This window comes from Rana temporaria, chromosome 4, assembly GCF_905171775.1.
Source record: "Rana temporaria chromosome 4, aRanTem1.1, whole genome shotgun sequence".
Taxonomy (NCBI): Eukaryota; Metazoa; Chordata; class Amphibia; order Anura; family Ranidae; genus Rana; species Rana temporaria.
In genome coordinates this window covers 56722409-56746256 of record NC_053492.1, presented here as the reverse complement: position 1 = coordinate 56746256, position 23848 = coordinate 56722409, and the positions used below count along the sequence as shown (strand labels likewise).

Sequence of the window (23848 nt, the reverse complement as noted above, 5' to 3'; positions counted from 1 at the left end):
AAAAAAAGTATGCACCTAGGCATTATTACTAAATCATTAAAATGTAAAATGACCTTAAATGCAACCAATTTAAAGCAAAGTTCCGCTTTAAGGCCTCCTCCCCCACTCTGCTTTCAGAAATAGTGCTTTTTTTGGGGGGGGGGGGGGTCACCTTAAAAGCAGAACTATACTTACCTTCACTCCAATGATGTGCTGTCCCGCAGATCCCCTCCAACCATGTCATCTTCAGCCCTCAAGGTACTCCGGCTATTTTAATTGGTCGGGCCTAGGTGACGTCACTCCCGCGCATGCACAGGAGGAGTTAAAGTGTTACTAAACCCAGGACTCTGAATTTACTATATCTGGTTTCCCACAGTACACAGAAATGCAATTATTTTAGTAAATATAAACTGCTAAATGCCTTTTATCATCAGCAGTTAGAGCAGTCTTGTGACTTCTATCAGTGTCTGGTTAAAGCTTGTACAGTGCCTTGAAAAAGTATTCATACCCCTTGGAATTTTCCACATTTTGTCATGTTACAGCCAAAAAATGGAAATGTATTTTATTGGGATTTTATGCAATAGATCAACACAAAGTGGCACGTAACTGTGAAGTGGAAGGAAAATTATAAATGGTTTATACATTTTTTTTTTTTAAAACAATATCTGAAAAGGGTGGCATGCATGTGTATTAATCCCCCATATCAATACTTTGTTGAACCAATTTTCATTCCAATTACAGCTACAAGTCTTTTTGGGCATGTCTCTAAGGCCTCGTACACACGACCGAACATGTCTGCTGAAACTGGTCCGCGGACCAGTTTCAGCAGACATGTTCGGTCGTGTGTACGGCCGACCGGACAATTTTCCGGCGGATCGGACAGGTTTCCAGCGGACGAATGTTTCTTAGCATGCTAAGAAACATGTCCGCTGGAAGCCTGTCCGTCGAACATGTTCGGTCGTCTGTATGACTTACCGGACATGTCCGCTCGGCCGAAAGCCCTCGCATGCGTCAAAGTGATTCGACGCATGCGTGGAAGCATTGACCTTCCAGGGTCGCGCACGTCGCCGCGGCCACGTCACCGCGTATCCTGTCCGCGCGGATTTCAGTTTGATGGTGTGTACAACCATCAGACCGAAATCTCAGAGCAGACATGTCCGATGAAAACGGGACATGTTCCCTCGTGTGTACGAGGCCTAACAGTTTGGCGACACTTTTTCCCATTCTTCTTTGCAAAATACAGTGAATATAAAAAAATTCTACACATCCCTGTTAAAATGTCAGGTATCTGTGAAGTAAAAAAAATGAGACAAAGAAAAATCATTTCAGAAAATGTTCCACCTTTAAAATGTGACCTATAAACTGTACAACTCAATTGAAAAACAAACTGAAATCTTTTAGGCAGAGGGAAGTAAAACTAAAATAATGTGGTTGCATAAGTTTGCACACCCTTAAACTAATACTTTGTTGAAGCACCTTTTGATTTTATTACAGCACTCAGTGTTTTTGGGTACGAGTCTATCAGCATGGCACATCTTGACTTGGCAATATTTGCCCACTCTTCTTTGTAAAAACACTCCAAGCCTGCCAGATTGCGAGGACATCTCCTGTGCACAGCCCTCTTCCGATCACCCCACAGATTTTCAATTGGATTCAGGTCTGGGCCATTCCAAAACGTTAATCTTCTTCTGGTGATCCCATTCCTTTGTTGATTTGGATGAAAGCTTTGGGTCGCTGAAACATGAAGTTCCTCTTCATGTTTAGATTTCTAGCAGAAGCCTGAAGGTTTAGTGCCAATATTGACTGGTATTTGGAACTGTTCATAATTCTCTCTACCTTGACTAAGACCCCTGTTCAAGCTGAAGAAAAACCGCCGCAAAGCACGATGTTGCCACCACCATGCTTCACGGTGGGTATGGTGTTCTTTTGGTGATGTGCATTGTTTTTGCGCCAAACATATCTTTTGGAATTATGGCCAAAAAGCTCAACCTTTATTTCATCAGATTATATCACATTTTCCCACATGCTTTTGGGAGACCTCAGATGTGGTTTTGCAAAACTTAGCTGGGCTTGGATGTTTTTCTTGGTAAGAAAAGGCTTTCGTCTTGCCACTCCATAGGCTAGACACATGAAGAATACGGGAGATTGCCGTCATATGTACCACACAGCCAGTACTTGCCAGATATTCCTGCAGCCCCTTTAATGTGGCTGTAGGCCTCTTGGCAGCGTCCCTGACCAGTTTTCTTCTCGTCTTTTCATAAATTTTGGAAGGACGTCCAGTTCTTGGTAATGTCACGGTTGTGCCATATTTTCTCCACTTGACGATGACTGTCTTCACTGTGTTTCATGGTATATCTATCTAATGCCTTGGAAACTCTTTTATACCCTTCTCCTAACTGATACCTTTTAACAATGACATCCCTGATGCTTTGGAAGCCCTCTGTGGACCATGGCGTTTGCTGTAGGATGCGACTAAGAAAATGTCAGGAAAGACCTACTAGAACAGCTGAACTTTATTTGGGGTTAATCAAAGGCACTTTTGACAGCAGTTGTTTACCGACTCCTATTTAACATGAGTTTGAATGTGCTTGCTCTTAAGTGGACCTCTCCCCACCCGCCGACCGTACCTGAGTGGATTTTAGATCTCAATAGAATTATTATTTTTGAAAAACATACATACCGTATATACTCGAGTATAAGCTGACCCAAATATAAGCCGAGGCAACTAATTTTACCACAAAAAAATGGGAAAACGTATTGACTTGAGTATAAGCCTAGGGTGTCCATCTGCATGCCTCACTGTGCCCATGACTAGACTTACGTTTAACATGGGAGTATATAGAAGGGGCTACATGTGTGCAATGTTTTGGGTCCAGGGGACCTACGGCCAGCCGGTACTGGGTCCCCAAAGTTACCGGAGAAATCTGTACCCGACTTTAAATTAAAAAAAAAAAAAAAAAAAACGGTGCCCCCCGGACAACAAACTTTGCACACTTGTAGAGGAAGAGTGGGGCTATATGTGTTTGGGGTCCAGGGGACCTACAGCCGGCTGGTTCCCGGGTCCCCAAAGTCCAGGCGCAAAAAGATGACTCGAGTATAAGCCGAGGGGGGCAATTTCAGCACAAAAAAAAAAAATGTGCTGAAAAACTCGGCTTATACTCGAGTATATACAGTACTCCCTAAGGAATTCCATGAGTAAGTTTGATGCTACCTGGTCAAGATGGCTTCAATCCATGACCTAGGTATCAGGTAAACTAATAGGTAATATATACTTTGCAATATTGGTTGCTGTTTTTTTTTTTTTTTTTGTCCTGTCCTTTTTCTTTTCCATACATACTCCCAAGAGTAGGGTGGGGGATGGGGGGGTTTGGGTTGCGTTTTGTTTAATGTGATTTTGTTTGTATAATTTGTCTGTTTTGTCTGAATGTTGTTTCCATATAAAAAAGGATCCAATTTAAAAAAAAAATAAAAAAAATAAAAGAATGTGATTTCTTAATTCTGAACACAGTTACTTCCCCAGTTATAAGAGGGTGTGCACACTTATGCAACCATATTTTATTTTTTTATTTTTAGTCTGCCCCGTGCCCCCCCCAGTTTTACAGTTTATAAGTCAGCTTAAAAGGTGGGGGGGATCTGAAATTCTTTATCAAATTTTTTTACATCACAGAAACCCAACATTTAAACAGGGGTGTGTAAAGCAATTTTCAAGTCTTGTCACAGATTCTCAATTGGATTTAGGTCTGGACTTTGACTGGGCCATTCTAACACATAAATATGCTTTGATCTAAACCATTCCATTGTAGCTCTGGCTGTATGTTTAGGGTCGTTGTCCTGCTGAAAGGTGAACCTCCACCCCAGTCTCAAGTCTTTTGCAGACTCTAACAGGTTTTCTTGTATTTGGCTCCATCCATCTTCCCATCAACTCCGACCAGCTTCCATGTCCCTGCTGAAGAAAAGCCTCCTAACAACATGATGCTGCCACCACCATGTTTCACGGTGGGGATGGTGTGTTCAGGGTGATGTGCAGTTAGTTTTCTGCCACACATAGCATTTTGCTTTTAGGCCAAATAGTTCAATTTTGGTCTCATCTGACCAGAGCACCTTCTTCCACATGTTTGCTGTGCCCCCCACGTGGCTTCTCGTAATCTGCCAATGAGACTGCTTATGGCTTTCTTTTAACAAAGACTTTCTTCTTGCCACTCTTCCATAAAGGCCAAATTTGTGGAGTGTACAACCAATAGTTGTCCTGTGGACAGATTCTCCCACCTGAGCTGTGGATCTCGGCAGCTCCTCCAGAGTTACCATGGGCTTCTTGGTTGCTACTCTGATTAATGCTCTCCTTGCCCGGCCTATCAGTTTAGGTGGACGGCGATGTCTTGGTAGGTTTGCAGTTGTGCCATATTCTTTCCATTTTCGGATGATGGATTGAACAGAGCTCCATAAGATGTTTAACGCTTGGGATTTTTTTTTTATAAACCTAACCCTGCTTTAAACTTCTCCACAACTTTATCCCTGACCTGTCTGGTGTGTTCCTTGGCCTTCATGATGCGGTTTGTTCACTAAGGTTCTCTAACAAACCTTTGAGGGCTTCACAGAACAGCTGTATTTATACTGAGATTAAATTACACACAGGTGGACTCTATTTACTAAATTAGGTGACTTCTGAAGGCAATTGGTTCCACTAGATTTCAGTTAGGGGTATCATAGTAAAGGGTGCTGAATACAAATGCATGCCGCGCTTTTCATGTTGTAAAACAAACAAAAAATAAATAAAACGCTAGAAAACCATTTATCATTTTCCTTCCACTTCACAATTATGTGCCACTTTGTGTTGGTCTATCACAGTGGTTCTCAACCTGGGGGTCAAATAAAGATTTGTCAGGGGTCACCGAATCCTGGTCTGTTCCTGAAGCCCCGCACCGCACTCCCAACCTTTTTGCAGCTGCCCAGCAGGGCTATCCCTGGAGCTTGTGACCACCCAGCTGGGTTATTCCCAGAGTTCGCGGATGCCCACTCAGCCTCTTCGCAGGCGCCCATTCAGTTCATGGCATGGCTGGGGGGGCAGAGACTAGAGGTCAGCTGACTGGTTAGGAATTTGAAATGGGGGGGCTGGAGGCGACGCTATCTCCCAATTTCGGCATAGGTGTCACTGCTACGAGATACCACAAAGTTCGGAGACACAGTGAGTAATACTACCTGTGATTATAGTTGCCATTAAAAGGACTCAGGAAGGGCTAAATGTCTGCGGGTTAGGGGCGCAAATTACTTGTCTTGCCTTGGGTGCTGACAACCCAACCTACAAAAAATATTTTACCGTTAGGGGGTCCCCACAACTTGGGAAATTTTATCAAGGGGCCAACCTAGAAGGTTGAGAACCACTGGTCTATCACATAAAATACATTTGTTTTTGATTGTAACATGGAAAATTTCAAGGGGTATAAATACTTTTTCTAGGCACTGTAAGAGGAGTCTTCATTCTACTCTGACTGTCCTATCAGGCTGCAGGACTCCTGACCCTCTGTGTGGACAGTGCCGATTGGCCCTGTGCCAATCACATGCACCATTTCAAGAAAAAGGACACACCAAACTGAGCATATGCAGCTTGTCCCCTAGCCTTTGTTCTATCAGGAGATGGGATAGGGACAGTGGAGGGGAGCCGAAACCCCCATTTAGTTTCTTTAGTAATCATTCCTAGGACAAGGAAGGTCATCTTTGTTCTCTTCCCTCCTGTATTTTCAGGGTTAGATCAAGTTTCTGACCTGCTGAGAGCAATGATCCTCTCTTTTAGGGCCAGTTCACACCATAGAAAACTCAGCATGGATGTATTCTGCATGCGCATTTTTGATGCAGTCCAGTGTATTTTTCTCCTTATTTTTTCTCAACCTTAAATAAAGGACATGTGCGTTCCAGTGCTTCAGTACAGTCATGTGCAGGAAAAATTCAGCCTGCCTTTTTTTTCTGGAACGCACTGGAACTGCAAGCACAGGTGTGATCTATGCCATTGAAAACCATATAACCTACTTTCCAAACGTTTTTGATGCAGAAAAAAAAAAATAACTGGACTGCATGTGGTGTGAACTGGCCCTTAATGAAATGTATGTTCACACGAAATTACAGAAGCAGACATCAGGATTTGTGTACAGAATCTTAGTGAAAATACACTCAACTATATAAAAAATATATAATATTGTATAATCGGCACCCTGATTAAAGTCTAAAAACAAATCAATTTTTTCTTACTTTGGTTTGTTAAAACAGTTGTCAGGTTTCATTTTACCATCTGTGTCTCACTAGGGAGATTACCTTCACTTCCTGCCCTGTAGACTATTCAGGAAGTGAGGGAAATTCCTTCTCTGAGGAGTAGCTCCATTGGATCCCCTCTATTCCTGTTTGGGAGGAAACTCAAAGTTTTGGGGATTTGCACTCCCTTTTATTCCTGGTGTCATTGTGGTCAGTACAATCAGCAGTGACTCAGACAGGAAAAATAAAAAATCTGAGGTTTTAACTCTTTACCATTGTATACAAATCTTAAAAAGTTTTGTCTTTAGAAATACTTTAACCCCTTCACGCTGACCACACACACATATGCAGCGGCTTTTTTTCCTAGGGGCCGCATATATGCATACCTCCCTTTGTGCTGGGAGCGCACAGCAGGGCTATCCCTGGAGCTTGTGACCACCCAGCTGGGTTATTCCCAGAGTTCGCGGATGCCCACTCAGCCTCTTCGCGGGGTCTCACAGAGAGCCCTGGGTCACTCCCCAATGATCAGGACCTGAGACTGTCAGTTCCGGGTCACCTGATCACTGTAATAGGCTCTAATTGGCTATCACAGTGATTAGTCACTGTGAACCCGCCACCTTGGATTTCCTTCCTCTTCTGAATGAAGAGAATGATACATTGTATCTTCATTTTCTCATAGGAGAGGAAATGTAAACAATCCAAGTAAAAAACAAAAATGTAAAACAAAACAAAATATAAAAAGGTTGCCAGGGTTATTGTTGGGGTCACAGTCTGCTTTAGGCAGGATAAAAAAATGTGCAACTATCTTTTTGGGCTGTACTAGGGGTACAAAACAACATACACATATGTGGTATCACTGCAATCATCAGGAGAACTAATTAGGGGTTGTTGTTTGGTGGTAAAGATGATAATAGCAAAAACAAAATAAAAATATAATATATATTATATTTTACTATTTTGGGTCAGTTTTTCATTGAGATATATAGGTGAGGGGAAAAAAACAACACAACATACATGTCATACTTGCCTTCTCTGTGCACTTGGTTTGCACAGAGTGGCCCCAATCCTCTTCAAGTGCCCCATCGGAAAAGCGATCTCCCTTGGGGCACCCGTGCGGGTGCACTCCTGTGTCCTGCTGCTGCGTCCATTGACACAGACAGCAGAACTCGGCCCCCATGTCATTGGAATTGAATGACAGCAGTGGGAGCCAATGGCTGTGCTGCTATAAAACCTATCCAATCAGGACCAGGAGACACAATCTGGAGCTGGTGTGCTCGACCCTGAAAAAACCGGGTTCAGGCAAGTAAAAGGGGGTCTCTGGGAGGCTGCTGCATCACAGAAGGTTTTTCACCTTAATGCATAGAATGCATTAAAGTGGAGTTCCACCCACTTTAAAAAGAAACATCTCAACTCCAGGCAAACATCTTAATGCACAACTATACAAATATAGGCACCGTTTTACCTGCCAAATGATTTGGCATTTCTCTCCATACAGTTTTGGAATTTACTAATTCTATGACAGCACAATTAGGAGGGCACTGTTACAATTAATAAATAGTGGCGACACCAAACAACCCCTGGCCTGTTGATTGGACAGTATAGGCGCAGGTCATCTCTCTGCTCAGTCCTGCAGTCAGCTTGTCAGTGCATTTGCATACCCGATTGACTCCCAGTCTAGCCACTTCCTTTCTCAGTCTGAGCTCTGCCCATAAGGCCGATACCAGGTCAAATTCAGCTTACACTGGTTACATAATACATACATTGATTGATGCATTACAGATTACAGAGCTGCATTGAGGGGTTGTAAAAGGCAGGTGTTTTTTTTTTTTATCTTAATGCATCAAGATGAAAAGCCTTTCTGTGTGTGCAGCAGCCCTTCTAACACTTACCCGAGGTCCCTCTCTGTCCAGCGAGGTCCACGAGTGTCTCGGCCGTTCGAGATTCTCCTTAATGAATGGCTGAGACACAGCAGCAGCTTCATTGGCTGCTGTCAAAGTCAGCTAGCCAATCAGGGGAGAGAGGGGGTGGGGCCAGGGCTCAGTGTCTAAATGTACACAGGGAGCCAAGACTTGCTGCGGGGGCACTGAACAGGAGGGAGGGGCCAGGAGCACAGAAGAGGGACCCAAGAAGGGGAGGATTGGGGCTGCTCTGTGTAAATCCACTGCAACTGAGTATAACATGTATTTTTATTTTGTTCTATACAAATAACAAACAAGTCATTACAATCACTTTAATTTAAGTCTTTTACATCTGCCTGGAGCTCAGCTACGAGGCTCATTCACAGGGGGTGCTTTACTGAAGGCCCTGCGCAGGTCTATGTTTTCCTGGCACAGGTATTGTGTGGATCCCTGTGCCAGCGTCCTATTTATTTCTACTGGGACACGTGGCTGCGCTTTCACAGCCGATGTGTCCCAATACGACATGCGGGTGAGTGCAGGTGAAGAGCCCCCTGTAAATGAGCCCTTAAAACGTGTTGACAATCACCTTCGTCCATGTCCACTGGGTCTGGTCTGGCAGGTTTTGTTTCTGGATTTGGGTCAATTTCTCCAGGTTTGAGTTTCCTGGGGTCATCTGCCGTTTCCTCTTCATTATCTCTCTGTGCAGCTTTATCTCTGGGAGGGGAAGAAAAAAACAAACAATAAAACCCATACCCTTACAAGTATGCAAATACTGAAAAAAAAAAAGCACATTCAATAACTATGGATGTGCAACTATACAAACATGTTGAGAACGGTCTCTAAGGTTGCTTCCAAACCCTTTTCAGCACAATCTTGTAAACATTCCAGAATGGAAGCAAGGTCTTTCTAGATGATGATTAGAGGAAACACACTGTTCAATGGCCCTGAACTGTGAAAAGAGAATAAGGTTTTCCTACCAAAAACATGTAGGAGTAAAATCCTTGCCATTGGTACTGGTATACCTACTCTCTGTGGAATCAGTCCTTGGATGAGGGACTTTATGCCTAGAGATATGCCTGGACTTTTTCGGAAGCTGTGTCTCCTTGTCGGGCTTCCGCAAACTAGGACGTAACCTTGGAAGACAATACCCAAAATCGACTGATTTGACATGATGGTCTCCCACGCTGGAACAATATCCTTGCAATCTTCCTCACACAGGGAGCGGCAAGTCATTAGGACTTTTTAGCCTATGCAGGAGGATGGAAAAGGACCCTTCCTTTTTTGAATTATAAGAGGTTCAAGTTTTCTTTTTCTCCTGTGACTCAATCTCTTGTTGTTGAGCTCATGGAGGATGAAAAAAAAAATAAAAAAACACACTCAGAAAATATTTTTTTGTCCGCTGTATGATCCAGAATTGATTCTAGTTCTGGATCAAACAGCAGGCGGTTACCTGAAAATGGTATACCACACAGCTTAAAGTGGTTGTAAACCCAAAATAAAAAAAAAATAACAAAGAAACCCTGCAAAACAAAGGCATAATGAGCTAGTATGCATAGCATACTAGCTCATTATGAATTACCTTAGATCGAAGCCCCCGCAGCGGTGACAACTCTCCCGGGGGTAACTTCCAGGTATCGCGGCTCCGGCGGTGATGTCACTCCTGCGTATTATTTAGGTACTTGTATAGCGCTGTCAATTCATGCAGCACTTTACATATACATTGTACATTTACATTGGTCCCTACTATCAAGGACCTTACAATCTAAGGTCCCTAACTCCCATTCATATACTAGGGCCAATTTTAGACAGAAGCCAATTAAAGGGGTTGTAAAGGGAAAAAAAAATTCCCCCTAAATAGCTTCCTTTACCTTAGTGCAGTTCTCCTTCACTTACCTCATCCTTCCATTTTGCTTTGTAATGTCCTTATTTCTTCTGAGAAATCCTCACTTCCTGTTCTTCTGTCTGTAACTACACACCGTAATGCAAGGCTTTCTACCTGGTGTGGAGAAAGCCTCTTGAAGGGGGAGGGGGCTAGCAGGCAAGTCAGCACACTCTCTACTTTGCAGATAGAGAAAGGAGCTGCATGTTAGTGGGCGTCCTGACACTCCTGCTCACCCCCTCCCCCCTCAAGAGGCTTTCTCCACACCAGGGAGAAAGCCTCGCATTACTGTGTGGAGCTAAAGAACAGAAGAACGGGAAGTGAGGATTTCTCAGAAGAAAGAAGGACATTTAAAAAGCAAAATCGAAGGATGAGGTAAGTGAAGGAGGACTGCACTAAGGTAAAGGAAGCTATTTAGGGAAACATTTTTTTACCTTTACAACCCCTTTAACCTTTTAGCATGTCTTTGGAGGGTGGGAGAAAACCAGTCGGATGTTTTTTCATCTGAATGCATAGGATGCATTCAGGTGAAAAAACATTTACCCTTTACAACCCCTTTAAAGGGATTGTAAAGGTTCGTCTTTTATTTTCTAAATTGGTTCCTTTAAGCTAGTGCATTGTGGGTTCACTTACATTTTCCTTCGATTTCCCTTCTAAATGTTTTTTTTCTTTGTTTGAATTTCTCACTTCCTGTTTCTCCTCAGTAAGCTTTCCACCATCATCTGAGCGGTGGAAAGTCATTTAGAACAGCTTACTGAACACCTTACTGAGGAGGAACAGGAAGTGAGAAATTCAGACAAAGAAAACAAAGAAAAAAAAACATTTGGAAGGGAAATTGAAGGAAAAGGTAAGTGAAGCAACAATGCACTAGCTTAAAGGAACCTATTTAGAAAATAAAAAACGAACCTTTACAACCCCTTTAATGCATAAAGATTAAAAAAAAAAATCCTTCTGCCTTTACAACCACTAACTTTAGAAATGGAGTCTCCCAGTCAACTTTTTAGCCATAAGGCTCCTCTGGCGGAATTTGTATGGATTTGAGTCATCAGCAATCTATCCCACAGCCCTAGAAAAGGTGCTGTGAACCTTCTGCATAGAAGATCCCCCAGGCTCTGCACTAAGCAAGGCAGAGGACTGCGGGGTAGACGAAGATTTCAAAATAGTCAAAGCTTTTGCAGGGCGGAGAAAGCCGATAGCATGGTGTGAAAAGTCTGAAACATGGCACTGAGCTCATTCTTGACTAAAGAAATCAGGTCATTACACACCGCTGAAGATTCCTCTAACAAGTAAAGCAATACAGACTTTGCACATGCATCCCAAAGCTTGACTTTGCATGAAGGACATTTCTTCACAGGGGCTTGTTCCTGGACATTGCTCTTAGCTTGCAAGAAAGAGAAAACCCCCACTGAGACCTGAACCAGAGCACCATGCTTCCCAAACGCCTAAACAGGCACACTGGATAAAAACAGTATTCCACATGCCCACACAGGCCATAGTAACTGTGGGGGGGGGGGGCAGGGGGGGTTAAATAGTTAAATAGAAAAAAAAACAGTAAAGAGACCCAATCAGCCAGATCCCAACCTGGGCTATGCTGGTGCCAATACTTGTCCCTGTTTGTCCCAGTTCCTGGCTCCTCCTCCAAATCATGGCTTGAATGCCAGTTCTGGAGTCAAGAAGCCATTGCGCTGGAACAGAACCAGAAATTGGCACCAGGTGGGTTCTGCCTCCTCCCTGTGCATCCCTGCGGCCGGAACAGATGCTGCAGTCCTCACGCGAAGGTTCCTCCCCTTTGGGAACTGATGGCACCGGACATGGCGGAGGATGCTCCTCAGCTACCAGAAACATGTTGGCAATACAGAGACCAGAAGCACCACCTCTGAATGAAAAACTGGGGCAAAACGACAACAGGCCAGTGCAGGCTCTCTACCTGCACATACTGAGAGAATGTTCAAAAACCCATAGCCCTGAAATCTTATCCTCCCCCCTTCAGTTCTAAGGTGTTCCCGCCACTCGAGGAAATGCAAAAACTGAGGGAGAGGCCTTCTTTTAGCCCTGGTTCACACTGCTGAGTTTTGACATGTCAAATCCGCTGCATTTCAAAAAGTCGTTTCTGTACCACTTTTTGCAATTTCAGCCCACGATTTACATTGACATCTGTGCAGAAACCTACACAGATGTCTCTGTAATTGCGGCCGCCAGCAGGAGTAAAATCGTGCACAGCTTCATTCCCACAGCCCAGTGTGAATCTGAGCTTAAAGCTTGAAGGTGACGTGTTTCTTGTCTGTGGGGGAGAAACTACAATCTCTCAGGTGCTATCCTGAAAGACATTTTGGGAAAATTAAATAAAGTGATTCCTGAGAGCCAAGGCTGCAGTAGTATAGCCCAGGGCTCAAAATTTCAAGTCCTGAGCCACTAGCCAGGCCTCAAGAGTTACTCGCCACCAGTTGCCCCACCTAATTCATACACTGCCCTGAGCCTAATTGCACCCATAAACACGCCCTCGTAGATTATCTCATGGAATGACAATGTTTTATGCAGAATCAAGTTACAAAATTAAATATTACCAACAACAACTTTAACAAAATGGGACAGGGCACTGGGGGCAGACCAGAGGGACAGGGCACTGGGGGCAGACCAGAGGGACTGGGGGCAGACCAGAGGGACAGGGCACTGGGGGCAGACCAGATGGACAGGGCACTAGAACGGGGTCTCTTCCCCATTCTCTTGCTGTCTCCTCTGCAACTCCCATCCATCCTCTCTCTCCCATTCATCTCATCATCAGGAGCCTGTGTGTGCGGCTCCACGCTTGCATGTCCCCACTTCCCCCTTTTATTCAGGCTGGCAGAGAGGAGCTGCAGCACAGCGGGAGGGAGTACAATCCAGCGCTGAGATCCACACAACTGCACAGCCATTGACACCATAGCACAGCGCACACTGACAGCGCACAGCACACATTGAGACCAGTCTGCTCACAGTGCTCAGGCTGAACTGCTGGACACCTACATAGAGCACAAGGAGAAGAAAATGGCACAAACTAGAAGGCTGCCGCTCTCATGTCAGGGCAACTTTCAGTGAGCGCTGCACCGGAGTGGTAATTTTTGCAATCCTCCACCTCACTCATTACTTTCTGCTCTCCAGCTACATTGGTCGGGGCCCGGGGGAGGGGGGCAGGCTCAGAGAGGTCATACTGTTAGGTCCCATGGCTTAATGAGAATTGTAAGGAGAGCACCTATGTACTGCTCTGCCTGTGCGCGGCTCAACAGACTACTTTTCCCGAGCATGCACCTTTCCTCTTCGGCCGCCAATCTCATCGGGACTCTAAGGCCTCGTACACACGGCCGAGGAACTCGACGTGCCAAACACATCGAGTTCCTCGGCGAGTTCAGCCCTGAAGCCGCCGAGGAGCTCGGCGGGCCGAGTTCTCCCATAGAACAACGAGAAAATAGAGAACATGTTCTCTATTTTCTCGATCGGGCCGAAAGTGTACACACGACAGAGTTTCTCAGCAGAATCCGGCTCTGACCGAGTTTCTCGCTGAATTCTGCCGAGAAACTCTGTCGTGTGTACGAGGCCTAAGTGTAGGCACAGATTGGAGGGAGATTGGTCATGCAGCCCTGTCATCACTCGCCCCCAGTGGAAATTTTGAGGACTGGTATAGCCAACCAAGGGTGGAGATCAAATTCCTATTGCAGACTGGTTTTATTTCAGTTATCCTATAAATCATTCCTCCCAGTCTAAGGTCCCATTCCCGTGAGGATCCGTACATGTCTCATCCGCTTACTCAGCAGGGATCGCTCCGTTGATCCACGCTGAGCCGGCAGATGACAGAGCGGTCCCCGCACACACTGTGCAGGGAGCGCCCTGTCAAATCTCTGCTCTCCTCTATGGGTGGGGGGAAAATCAGTTGAACAAGGACCGTCTGTCCGCGTTCACCCATTCCGTCTGCAGAATTGAAGCATTGCTGACACCGATGAGATCGGGTGTCAGTGGATGTTCATCCGCTGACACCCACCATCTCATAGGGATTAATGTATGTCCCTTTTTCATCCTTACACGGATGGATGAAAAAGCAGACATCCGGTCCGCTGGTGTGAAAGGGGCCTAAGAAACTTGACAGCTCTTATAGCAGAACTCCAGACATTTTAACAAAGACCTTCCTTACTTCAGTCACGAAAGCAGCTGATGCTCCATTTTGAGACTCCCACACCAGAATTTAGGCAGGCGCATCACATACAATACAATATTATCAGGGACTACTGTTTACATTTAGAGAAGTGCTGGTTCTACAATTTTTTTTTTACAGCAATAAGTGCCACATGAATTACTATTCATACCCAAGTGACACACAGCAGATCCTGGCAGTTACAATCACAGACAAGAAGCGGCATACGTGATATCACACTATGACAAACCTTAGTGGAGCCACTAATCAGTTCTACTTACAGCAAGTATTCGTAATGTTCCAGACACTGAGCTGCTGTGCGACCTATGATTGGGGCAATAGTTCTCCATTGTGTAGGCATCAGCTTGGCCAAGTGCAGCAGCTTCTCTTCCTCCTCACGAGACCATTCTGTCTTCTTAATACTCGGGTCCAGCCATTCATACCTGTCATTGGGGAACAATACAAACATCAACAACATTCTTGCAGCAGGATGAAGAATACACTAAAGCCCAACTCCAGTCAAATCTCCCATTCATTCCAAAGAAAAAGACATCCGTTATTTGCCCCAATAGTGGAAGGCCTTTCCAGAGGAATGAAGAGAGATTCTTCTGATGCCTGTAATGAAAGTCTAAATAAAGCTGGTATTGGGTTAGGCAGGGCCTTCTTAAACACAGGCCCTAATGAGCGAGACAATATTCTAGGATTGGCTTCTAGAGTCAGACTTACCATCGGGCTTTACACTGTTTGGCAGATTTCCTGTGTAGCAAAGATGCAATACGAGACCACTGGTTTTTGCCATATTTCATAACCGCAGCTTTAAGAATTTCATCCTGTGAAAAGAAAGGCAGCACGATTTATCTTCTATAACCAGCAACCGTTTTTATATGGAAGTTATCGTATTTATTAAAGGGAATGCACACTTTGTTTTCTCTTAGTTCACCTAATGCAGTCTCCTATGGTGAGGTGACGGCGATGCTGCACTGCTCCCGAACTCAGTACAGTGTTAAATCAATGTAGGCTGCGCCTGAGTACACTGCAGTTGGATGAGAAGACTTTGCAGGAGGTAAGGCCGTCATCAATGCCACTGCCTGTAGCTTGTCACTCAGCATCTGACCACACCCAGTCCTGCCCACAGCTTTCTGGATGGACAGCAATTCCTCTGCTGCGGAAACCCTCCCACTGTGAGCGGCAGTGTCTGAGGGGGTGTGCGAGAGAGACACACAAACAGAGGGGGATTTGGCCTTATGAGGCTTGTACATAACACAGTACTGTATTTATCGGCGTATAACACGCACAGGCGTATAACACGCACCCTAACTTTAAGAGGGAAGTTTCAGGAAAAAAACTTCCACAGCCCCCTGCGTATAACACGCAGGCACAGTTTACCCTCTATTTTCAGGGTAAAAAAGTGAGTGTTATACGCCAATAAATACAGTAACTGAATCCGAGAAGCGTTTAGACTGACCACACAGAAGCTTTTATATGTACCACTTCAGCTCCGGAAAGTTTACCCCCCTTCATGACCAGGCCATTTTTTGCAATAAGGCACTGCTGTACTTTGACAATTGGTCGTGCTAAGCTGTACCCAAATAAAATTGATGTCCTTTCTTCCCCACAAATAGAGCTTTCTTTTGGTGGCATTTCATCACCTCTGTGGTTATTTTTGCACTATATACAAAATAAACTGCCAATTATGAAAAAAATATATTTTACTTTCTGCTATTAAACATATCCAATAAAAAAAGTGTAAAAAAGCCAATTTCTTCATAAATTTAGGCCAATATGTCTTCATTACATATTTTTGGAAAAAAATAAATAATAAATCAAAATAAGCGTATATTGATTGGTTTGCAAAAAAGTTACAGCATCTGCAAACTATGGGATTTTTATTTATTACTAGTAATAGCAACGATCCGTGTCTTATAGCGGGATTGCGGCAGACAAACCCGAAATTTTTTTGGGGACCAGTGACACTAATAAATCCTGCATAATAACAACTTGCAGTTCTCCCAATTACAAAACAGTGAATGAATGATGCGGGGGGGGGGGGGGGTGTTGGCTGCGTTATTTCTTTTTAATTAGGACAGCGAGTTCAGGCAGAAGACCCCTGTTTTGTTGTCATCAGCGGTTCGGGGAGCTGCTGCGGGAGTAGGAACGGGTACATGTTCAACCCTAATAAAACGGGAGGAACATGTAATATGTTCCCAAAGGTGAACTTATCCTTTAACCACTTCCCGTCCAGCCTATAGCAAAATGATGGCCGGGCGGAGGTTCAGTTATCCTGACTGGGCGTCCAGTAGGATAAGCTGCGATCACACAGCCGTGGGGGCATGCAGCGCGACGATCGGTGGTGCAGCGTGTCAGTTTAACACACCGCATCACTGATCTCAGTAAAGAGCCTCTGGCGGAAGGCTCTTTACCCCGTGATCAGCCGCGTTCAATCACAGCTGATCAAGATGTAAACAGGAAGAGCCTTTATCGGCTTTTCCTCACTCGCATCTGACAGACACGAGTAGAGGAGAGCCTATCGGGTGCTCTACCGGCAGGGAGGGTCTGCGCTGATTGTTTATCAGTGCAGCCCCCCCCATGGATGCCCGCTCAGGACCACCACACAGGACTACCAGTTATGTCACCCTAGACCACCAGGGATATGCCAATCAGTGCCGATTAAAAACGCCTGTCAGTGACACCAGTGATGCCCAACAGTGCCGCACAGGAGTACCCATCAGTGCAGCCTTTCAGTGTCGCCTATGAGTTCCCACCAGTGCCACTTATTATCTCATCGGTGCCACATTATCAGTGCCCATCAGTGAAAGCGGTAGTTCACCCTCCTTCACCTCATTATTCCATTACATTCGGCATCGTAGCGCGAGCTACGGTATGCCGGTCTTAAATTTTTAATCCCCGTACTCACTGTGCTATTGATGATTGAAGAATCCGACTCCCGCGGGGAATGGGCGTGCCTATGGAGAGGGAGGATGATTGACAGCCGGCTCTGGCACGTCACGCTCCCCGAAGACAGCCGGAGTAGGTCTCGGCTCTTCACGGCGCCTGCGCACAGGCTATGCGCAGGCGCCGTGAATAGCCAAGCCTATTTCGGCTATTTCCGGAGAAGCGTGACGTGCCAGGGCCGGCCGTCAATCACCTTCTCTCACCATAGGAACGCCCATTCCCCGGATTCTTCAATCATCGATAGCACAGTGAGTACGGGGATTAAAAATTTAGGACCGGCATACAGTAGCTCGCGCTACGATGCCGAAAGTAATGGTCTAATAAAAAAAAACATTTTTTTTTTTTTTAACAGGGTGAACCCCCGCTTTAAGGAGAAAACTTACTTATTTACAAAATTTTATAACAGAAACTAAGAAAAACTTTTTTCAAAATGTTCAGTCTTTTTTTTCTTATTTAACAAAAAATAAAAACCGCAGAGGTGATCAAATACCACCAAAAGAAATTTCTATTTGTGGGAACAAAATTCTAAAAATGTAGTTTGGGTAAAGCGTAGCACAGGGGTGGCCAACCAGTGGCCCGCGGAGCCCTCTGATTTGGCCCGCGACATCCTTCTCTGGAATGGCGGGTTGGCAAGCCCAGATCGCAGGTTGCCGACCCGCCATATTGCAGCATCAGTGTTGTGAACAATGCTGGTGGTAGAGGAAGAAAGTGGCTGCAGGGCAGAGCCCCATAAGCCGATGCTTCCTCTACAGCACCAGCTTTTGCCACAGGCAGAGTCTATGGCAAAGTTCAGCTAACCTTCAGGATAGACACAGGAGCACTACGCTGCACCCGCGGTGTGGGTAAACCGCAGCACATCAGTGTGAAAGCAGTCTTAGGCCCTTTTCACAGGATCAGCCCAACCAAATGGGACCCTCAATTCACCTCTATAGAGCGACAAATGTCTGTTTACGCCCACCTACTTCCAATCCGAAAAACATAAGGGAATTTGTCCCCTTCCATCTGGGTGGATCGGAGACCCTTCAGCCTCCCACTCCGCTCAATGCGGCCCATGACTGGTTACCAAGTTGCTTAAAGCGGGAGTTCACCCATTTATTTATTTTTTGACCTTTTCCCCTTAGATTCCTGCTCGTTTTGTCTAGGGGAATCGGCTAGTTGTTTTAAAATATGAGCTGTACTTACCCGTTTACGAGATGCATCCTCTCCGACACTTCCAGGTATGGGTCCTCGGGAGCGGGCGTTCCTTCTTGATTGACAGTCTTCCGAGAGGCTTCCGACGGTCGCATCCATCGCGTCACGAGTAGCCGAAAGAAGCCGAACGTCGGTGCGGCTCTATACTGCGCCTGCGCACCGACGTTCGGCTTCTTTCGGAAAATCGTGACGCGATGGATGCGACCGTCGGAAGCCTCTCGGAAGACTGTCAATCAAGAAGGAACGCCCGCTCCCGAAGACCATACCCGGAAGCGGCGGAGAAGATGCATCTCGTAAACGGTAAGTACGGATCATATTTTAAAACAACTAGCCGATTCCCCTAGACAAAACGAGCATCCATCTAAGGGGAAAATGTGTTCTCTATGGGTGAACCTCCACTTTAAGTGGCCCTCATTCTTTAAAAGGCTGGGCACCCCTGGCATAGCATGACCGTGCAATTGCCATTTAAAAAGTGACAGCGCTGAAAGCTGAGAATTGGCTTGGGCAGGAAGGGGGATAAGTGCCCCTGTACTGAAGTGGTTAAAGCGGAGTTCCACCCAAAAGTGGAACTTCCGCTCATAGTCTCCCCCCCCCCCCCTTGGCACCTTTCAGGGGGGAGGGGGGAAAGGGTACCTGTCTTTGACATGTATCCTTTCCCACTTCCGGGAGTCTGGGCCGGGCCAGTAGGAGAGAGGAGCAGGGCCTTGCGCATGCGCAGTAGGGCTCACGGCATGAAGTCGAAAGGCTACACTGCCGGGTTCCCTTACCCGCAATGGTGGCTGCAGCACCCAACCGCTGATGGAAACATCAGCTGTGGTGTAGACATCGCTGGACTCCAGGACAGGTAAGTGTCCATTTAATAAAAGCCAGCAGCTGCAGTATGTGTAGCTGATGGCTTTTTTGGGCGGACCACCACAATAATGCGATGTGAGGTAACGGCGGCTCCCACCAGCCATACATGGCGTATACCAGGCCTGATTCACACAGACGCTGAGAAGGGACGGGCCCTCTCTGTATACATCCTGAGCCTCCTAGTACTGCTGCAGGGACACAGGTAGGTAGGTGCAGGTGAGTGCCCCCCCCTAATAATGCATCAAACGAGGGCGTGTGTGCAGACAGGGCGCCCCCCATACACAGACATGGGGATCAGTGTGTGTGAATGAGGCCTAATACACCACACCCACCACTAGGGAGGACAGGGCCACCTCCTGAGGCTTTTCCTCTCCATACCTACCTATCATGTCCTCCCAGTCACCCCCACCATGTATACACCCCCCATAACAGCCAGGCAATGTGCATTTCCAGTCATGGCGGTCACCACAGCTGGCCGGGGCTCCCCTGGGAGGACTACACAAACACTCAGCACCCATCACCAGGGTAACCTGGCCGCTCTATCTCCTCCTCACCTCGGTGTTCCTCCACACCCCGCCCTTTATCATAATCCGCGGCATGTTGGCGGTGTTCGGTCACGTGATGCACCGGGGACTCTCTATTACTATTACTACTACACACACGGGAGGCAGCGGGGGCCACGCTCGATCCAGTCCCGCTTGTTGTTGCTGCCGATGACGCGCTACGTCCGACACCAGCGAGCAGAGACCATCGTGTAGAGCGACGCTGCTCCGAGGAGCGCGCCCTCTGCTGGTTGGAGGTCCACCTTTTGGCTACAGGACAGCCGAAGAACATAAAACGTATATAGGGAGCGCCCTCTGGTGGGCAGAGGTCACCTTCACCCAGGAACAGAGCCAATGATCTGTCAAAAGTTCCAACTTGTCAAAATCTCCAACCACGTGTACTGCGCATGCACGTCTTCGTGTAGCCTAAAGTAGCCTAGAGCGCCTCACTGCTGACAGGGTTGTACAGAGTGCCACCTGCTGGCCGAAAGACAGAATGGCCAGAAAAAAGTGTTTAAAGCGGTTCTCCACCCTAAAGTGGAGTCCCGCTGATCGGAACCCTCCCCCCCTCCGGTGTCACATTTGACACCTTTCAGGGGGGAGGGGGGTGCAGATACCTGTCTAAAGACAGGTATTTGCACCCACTTCCGGCCACAAGCTACGGGCATTCCGTCACATCCCGTCTGTCGCCCGTTGTGTGCTGGGAACACTCGGCTCCCAGCACACAGCGGGAGCCAATCGGCTGGCGCGGCGCGACTCGCGCATGCGCTGTAGGGAACCGGGCAGTGAAGCCGCATCGCTTCACTTCCTGGTTCCCTGAGCGTGGATGGCGGGGGAGCAGCAGAGAGACGAGCGATCGCTCGTGCTCTGCTGCGATCGTCGCTGGACTCCAGGACAGGTAAGTGTCCTAATTTTAAAAGTCAGCAGCTGCAGTATTTGTAGCTGCTGGCTTTTAATATTATTTTCCCGTGGCACATCCGCTTTAAGCCTACTTGGGCACTTATACCCCCTTCCTACCCAGGCCAGTTTTCAGCTATCAGCACTGTCACACATTAAATGACAATTATGTAGTCATGCAACACTGAACCCAAACTAATTTTATTATCATTTTTTTTTTCACACAGATAGAGCTTTCCTTTGGTGGCATTTAATCACCGCTGGGTTGTTTTATTTAATTGCTAAATAAACAAAAAAATACCCAAAATTTTGGGAAAAAAACAAATAAAACAAAAACTTTTTCATAGTTTGTTATAAATGTAGCGCCTGGTTACTTTGAAGTACCTTTGCTATTTAAATTTAAAGGGAGATCAGAGTGTAGTTAAACTATGATCCAAATTGTTATGCTTAAAACAGGGTCTCTGTCTCAGCTTGGCTGTGCTGTGGGCTCATTCTGTTGTGCTAGGGCAGTGATGGCGAACCTTGGCACCCCAGATGTTTTAGAACTACATTTCCCATAATGATCATGCACTCTGCAGTGTACTGGAGCATCATGGGAAATGTAGTTTCAAAACATCTGGGGTGCCAAGGTTCGCCATCACTGCGCTAGGGTTTTCTTCCCACCCCTGTGCAGTAGATGGCAGCAGTGGGGTCAAGGTTTGGGTGCTCTTCCCCAGCAGCTAGGGTTGTCCCGATACCACTTTTTTGAGACCGAGTATAAGTACCGATACTTTTTTTCAAGTACTCGCCGATACAGAATACTGATACTTTTTTTTAATGTCATGTGACAGTGGCGGTATTTTTTTTATATTTTTTTTACAATTTTTTTTTTACAGTGATTTTTTTTTTGTTTTTTTTGTTGTTTTTTTTTGGGGGGGGGGGGGGGAGTGAATTGTCAACATTCTACTAGAAAACTTTTGTTTATTCGGTGGAATACACTTTCATCTTATCTGCTACTTGAACCAGGTAGTGGACTAGGATGTGTTGCCGTCCATTGCAGTGTGCTGCACCACATGTGTGTTGCCTTATGCCGCGTACACACGATCATTTTTCAGCATGAAAAAAAACTAAATTTTTCGGCATTTAGAAAAAACAAAGTTTTTCCAAATTCATCATTAAAACGACGTTGCCCACACGTCGTTTTAAAAAAATGCTCTAGCAAAGCGCGGTGACGTACAACACGTACGGCGGCACGATAAAGGGGAAGTTCCATGCGGATGACGCCACCCATGGGGCTGCTTTAGCTGATTCTGTGTTAGTAAAAGACGATTCGCGCTTTTCTGTCTGTTACAGCGTGATGAATGTGCTTACTCCATTACGAATGCTAGTTTTACCAGAACGAGCGCTCCCGTTTCATAACTTGCTTCTGAGCATACGCGGGTTTTTAATGTCGTTTTAGCCCACACACGATCATTTTTTACAACCCGAAAAACGACATTGTTTAAAACGTTGTTAAAAAATGCAGCATGTTTGGAAAAAAAATGTTGTCGTTTTTCAGAACCCGAAAATGATGTGAAGCCCACACACGATCATTTTAAATGACATTTTTTAAAAACGTTGTTTTTTTCATGCCGAAAAATGATCGTGTGTACGCGGCATTAGTGTGTTGGGTTGCCAATGAAAATATGTAAATGGGCCCTGAATGAGAGGAGATGATACTCAAAGAACATTGGGATTTTGCCCCATTTGCACAACAGCCACCTTGTGAAAAAAATCCCCAACACTAATGAGAAAATGCGGGTTAATTAAAGCGTAACTCCACTTTTGGAGGAAAAACATTCCCCTCTGGGTGATCTATGTACATTGCAAGGATTATAACAAACTTTGTTGCAGATTCCTACCTTTTGTCATTCTGAAGAAATCCTTGTTTGTTCCTCTGTGCCCCTGGGCTTAGTGGGTCCAATGGGAGTGGTTTCATAATTATAAACCAGCTGCTGCAGAATCAGGGCTCTAATGAGGAAAGTGGCAGGGTCTGCATCCCTTTAGGCATCATTTACTTTTGGGAGTATCTTACCAAAAAAGTTTTTTTTTGTTGCAGGGGATGCCAAAAATCATCTTAGTACTGACTTCTGGGTACCTCTGGATGTGCAGCCGTTTCTTTTTCTCTTCAAGTCTTCCACGAAGGTGGGCTGGGGCTGGCACTCTGAGAGAGGGAACATTCGGGTTTGATATATGCACCTGGAGCAGCAGTTTCCTTTTCCCTGGACTTTTGCACTCCACTTTACAGAAAATTACAGAGCTGCAGATTGAAAAGGAAAGGTAATTGTTAATAACATTCAATTACAACATGACTTGTGTCGCAGTTGTATACCAAATATACTCGAGTATAAGCCAAGTTTTTCAGCCCTTTTTTTTAAGGCTGAAAATACCCCCCTCTGCTTATACTGGAGTCAGTGTACCTAAAATTCTTGACAGGCTGCGGGCGTCGAATGTTTACAAGTCGCGGTCTTCTCCTGGTCCCTTCTGTGATAGGCATTTCTCAGTAGACACAGTTCCACCTATCACGGAGATCCTCTCATCCTCGGACTCAGTTTCCCAGCAGACACTGTGTTCAGTGTTCCGCCAATCACGGACGTCCTCCTGTCCGAGGATGAAAAGACGTCCGTGATTGGCAGAACACTGAACACATTTTCTGCTGGGAAACTGAGTCCGAGGATGAGAGGACCTCTGTGATAGGCGGAACTGTGTCTGCTGAGAAATGCCTATCACGGAAGGGACCAGGAGGAGACCGCAACTTTTAAACAATGAATGGATGCCCGCAGCCTGTCAATAATTTCAGGTACACTGACTCGAGCACAGTGAGGATGGACACAGTGAGGTTGGCACAGTGAGGTTGCAATGGGCACAGTGATGTTGGCACAGTGAGGTTGCAATGGGCACAGTGAGGATGGGCACAGTGAGGTTGCAATGGGCACAGTGAGGATGGGCACAGTGAGGTTGGAATAGGCACAGTGAGGATGGGCACAGTGAAGTTGGCACAGTGAGGATGGAATGGGCACAGTGAGGATGGGCACAGTGAGTATGGACACAGTGAGGTTGGCACAGTGGGGTTGCATTGGCACAGTGAGGTTGGCACAGTGAGGTTGCAATGGGCACAGTGAGGATGGGCACAATGAGGTTGGAATTGGCACAGTGAAGTTGGCACAGTGAGGATGGGCACAGTGTAGTTGGAATAGGCACAGTGAGGATGGGCACAGTGAAGTTGGCACAGTGAGAA

General features: G+C 45.9%; 1 protein-coding gene across 1 annotated transcript in view; it reads right to left on the bottom strand.

The window, feature by feature from the left end:
• Positions 1–19903, bottom strand: part of CDC5L (cell division cycle 5 like) — a 75941-nt gene extending 56038 nt beyond the window's left edge. Inside the window, exons 1-4 of the mRNA XM_040348431.1 lie at positions 19708–19903; positions 14885–14988; positions 14440–14601; positions 8704–8831 (exon numbers count right to left, since the gene is read on the bottom strand). Coding sequence (XP_040204365.1) covers positions 8704–8831; positions 14440–14601; positions 14885–14988; positions 19708–19752 — 439 coding nt within the window. The 5' untranslated portion in view covers positions 19753–19903. The remainder of the gene's footprint in view (positions 1–8703; positions 8832–14439; positions 14602–14884; positions 14989–19707) is intronic.
• Between the last annotated feature and the right edge of the window lie 3945 nt (positions 19904–23848).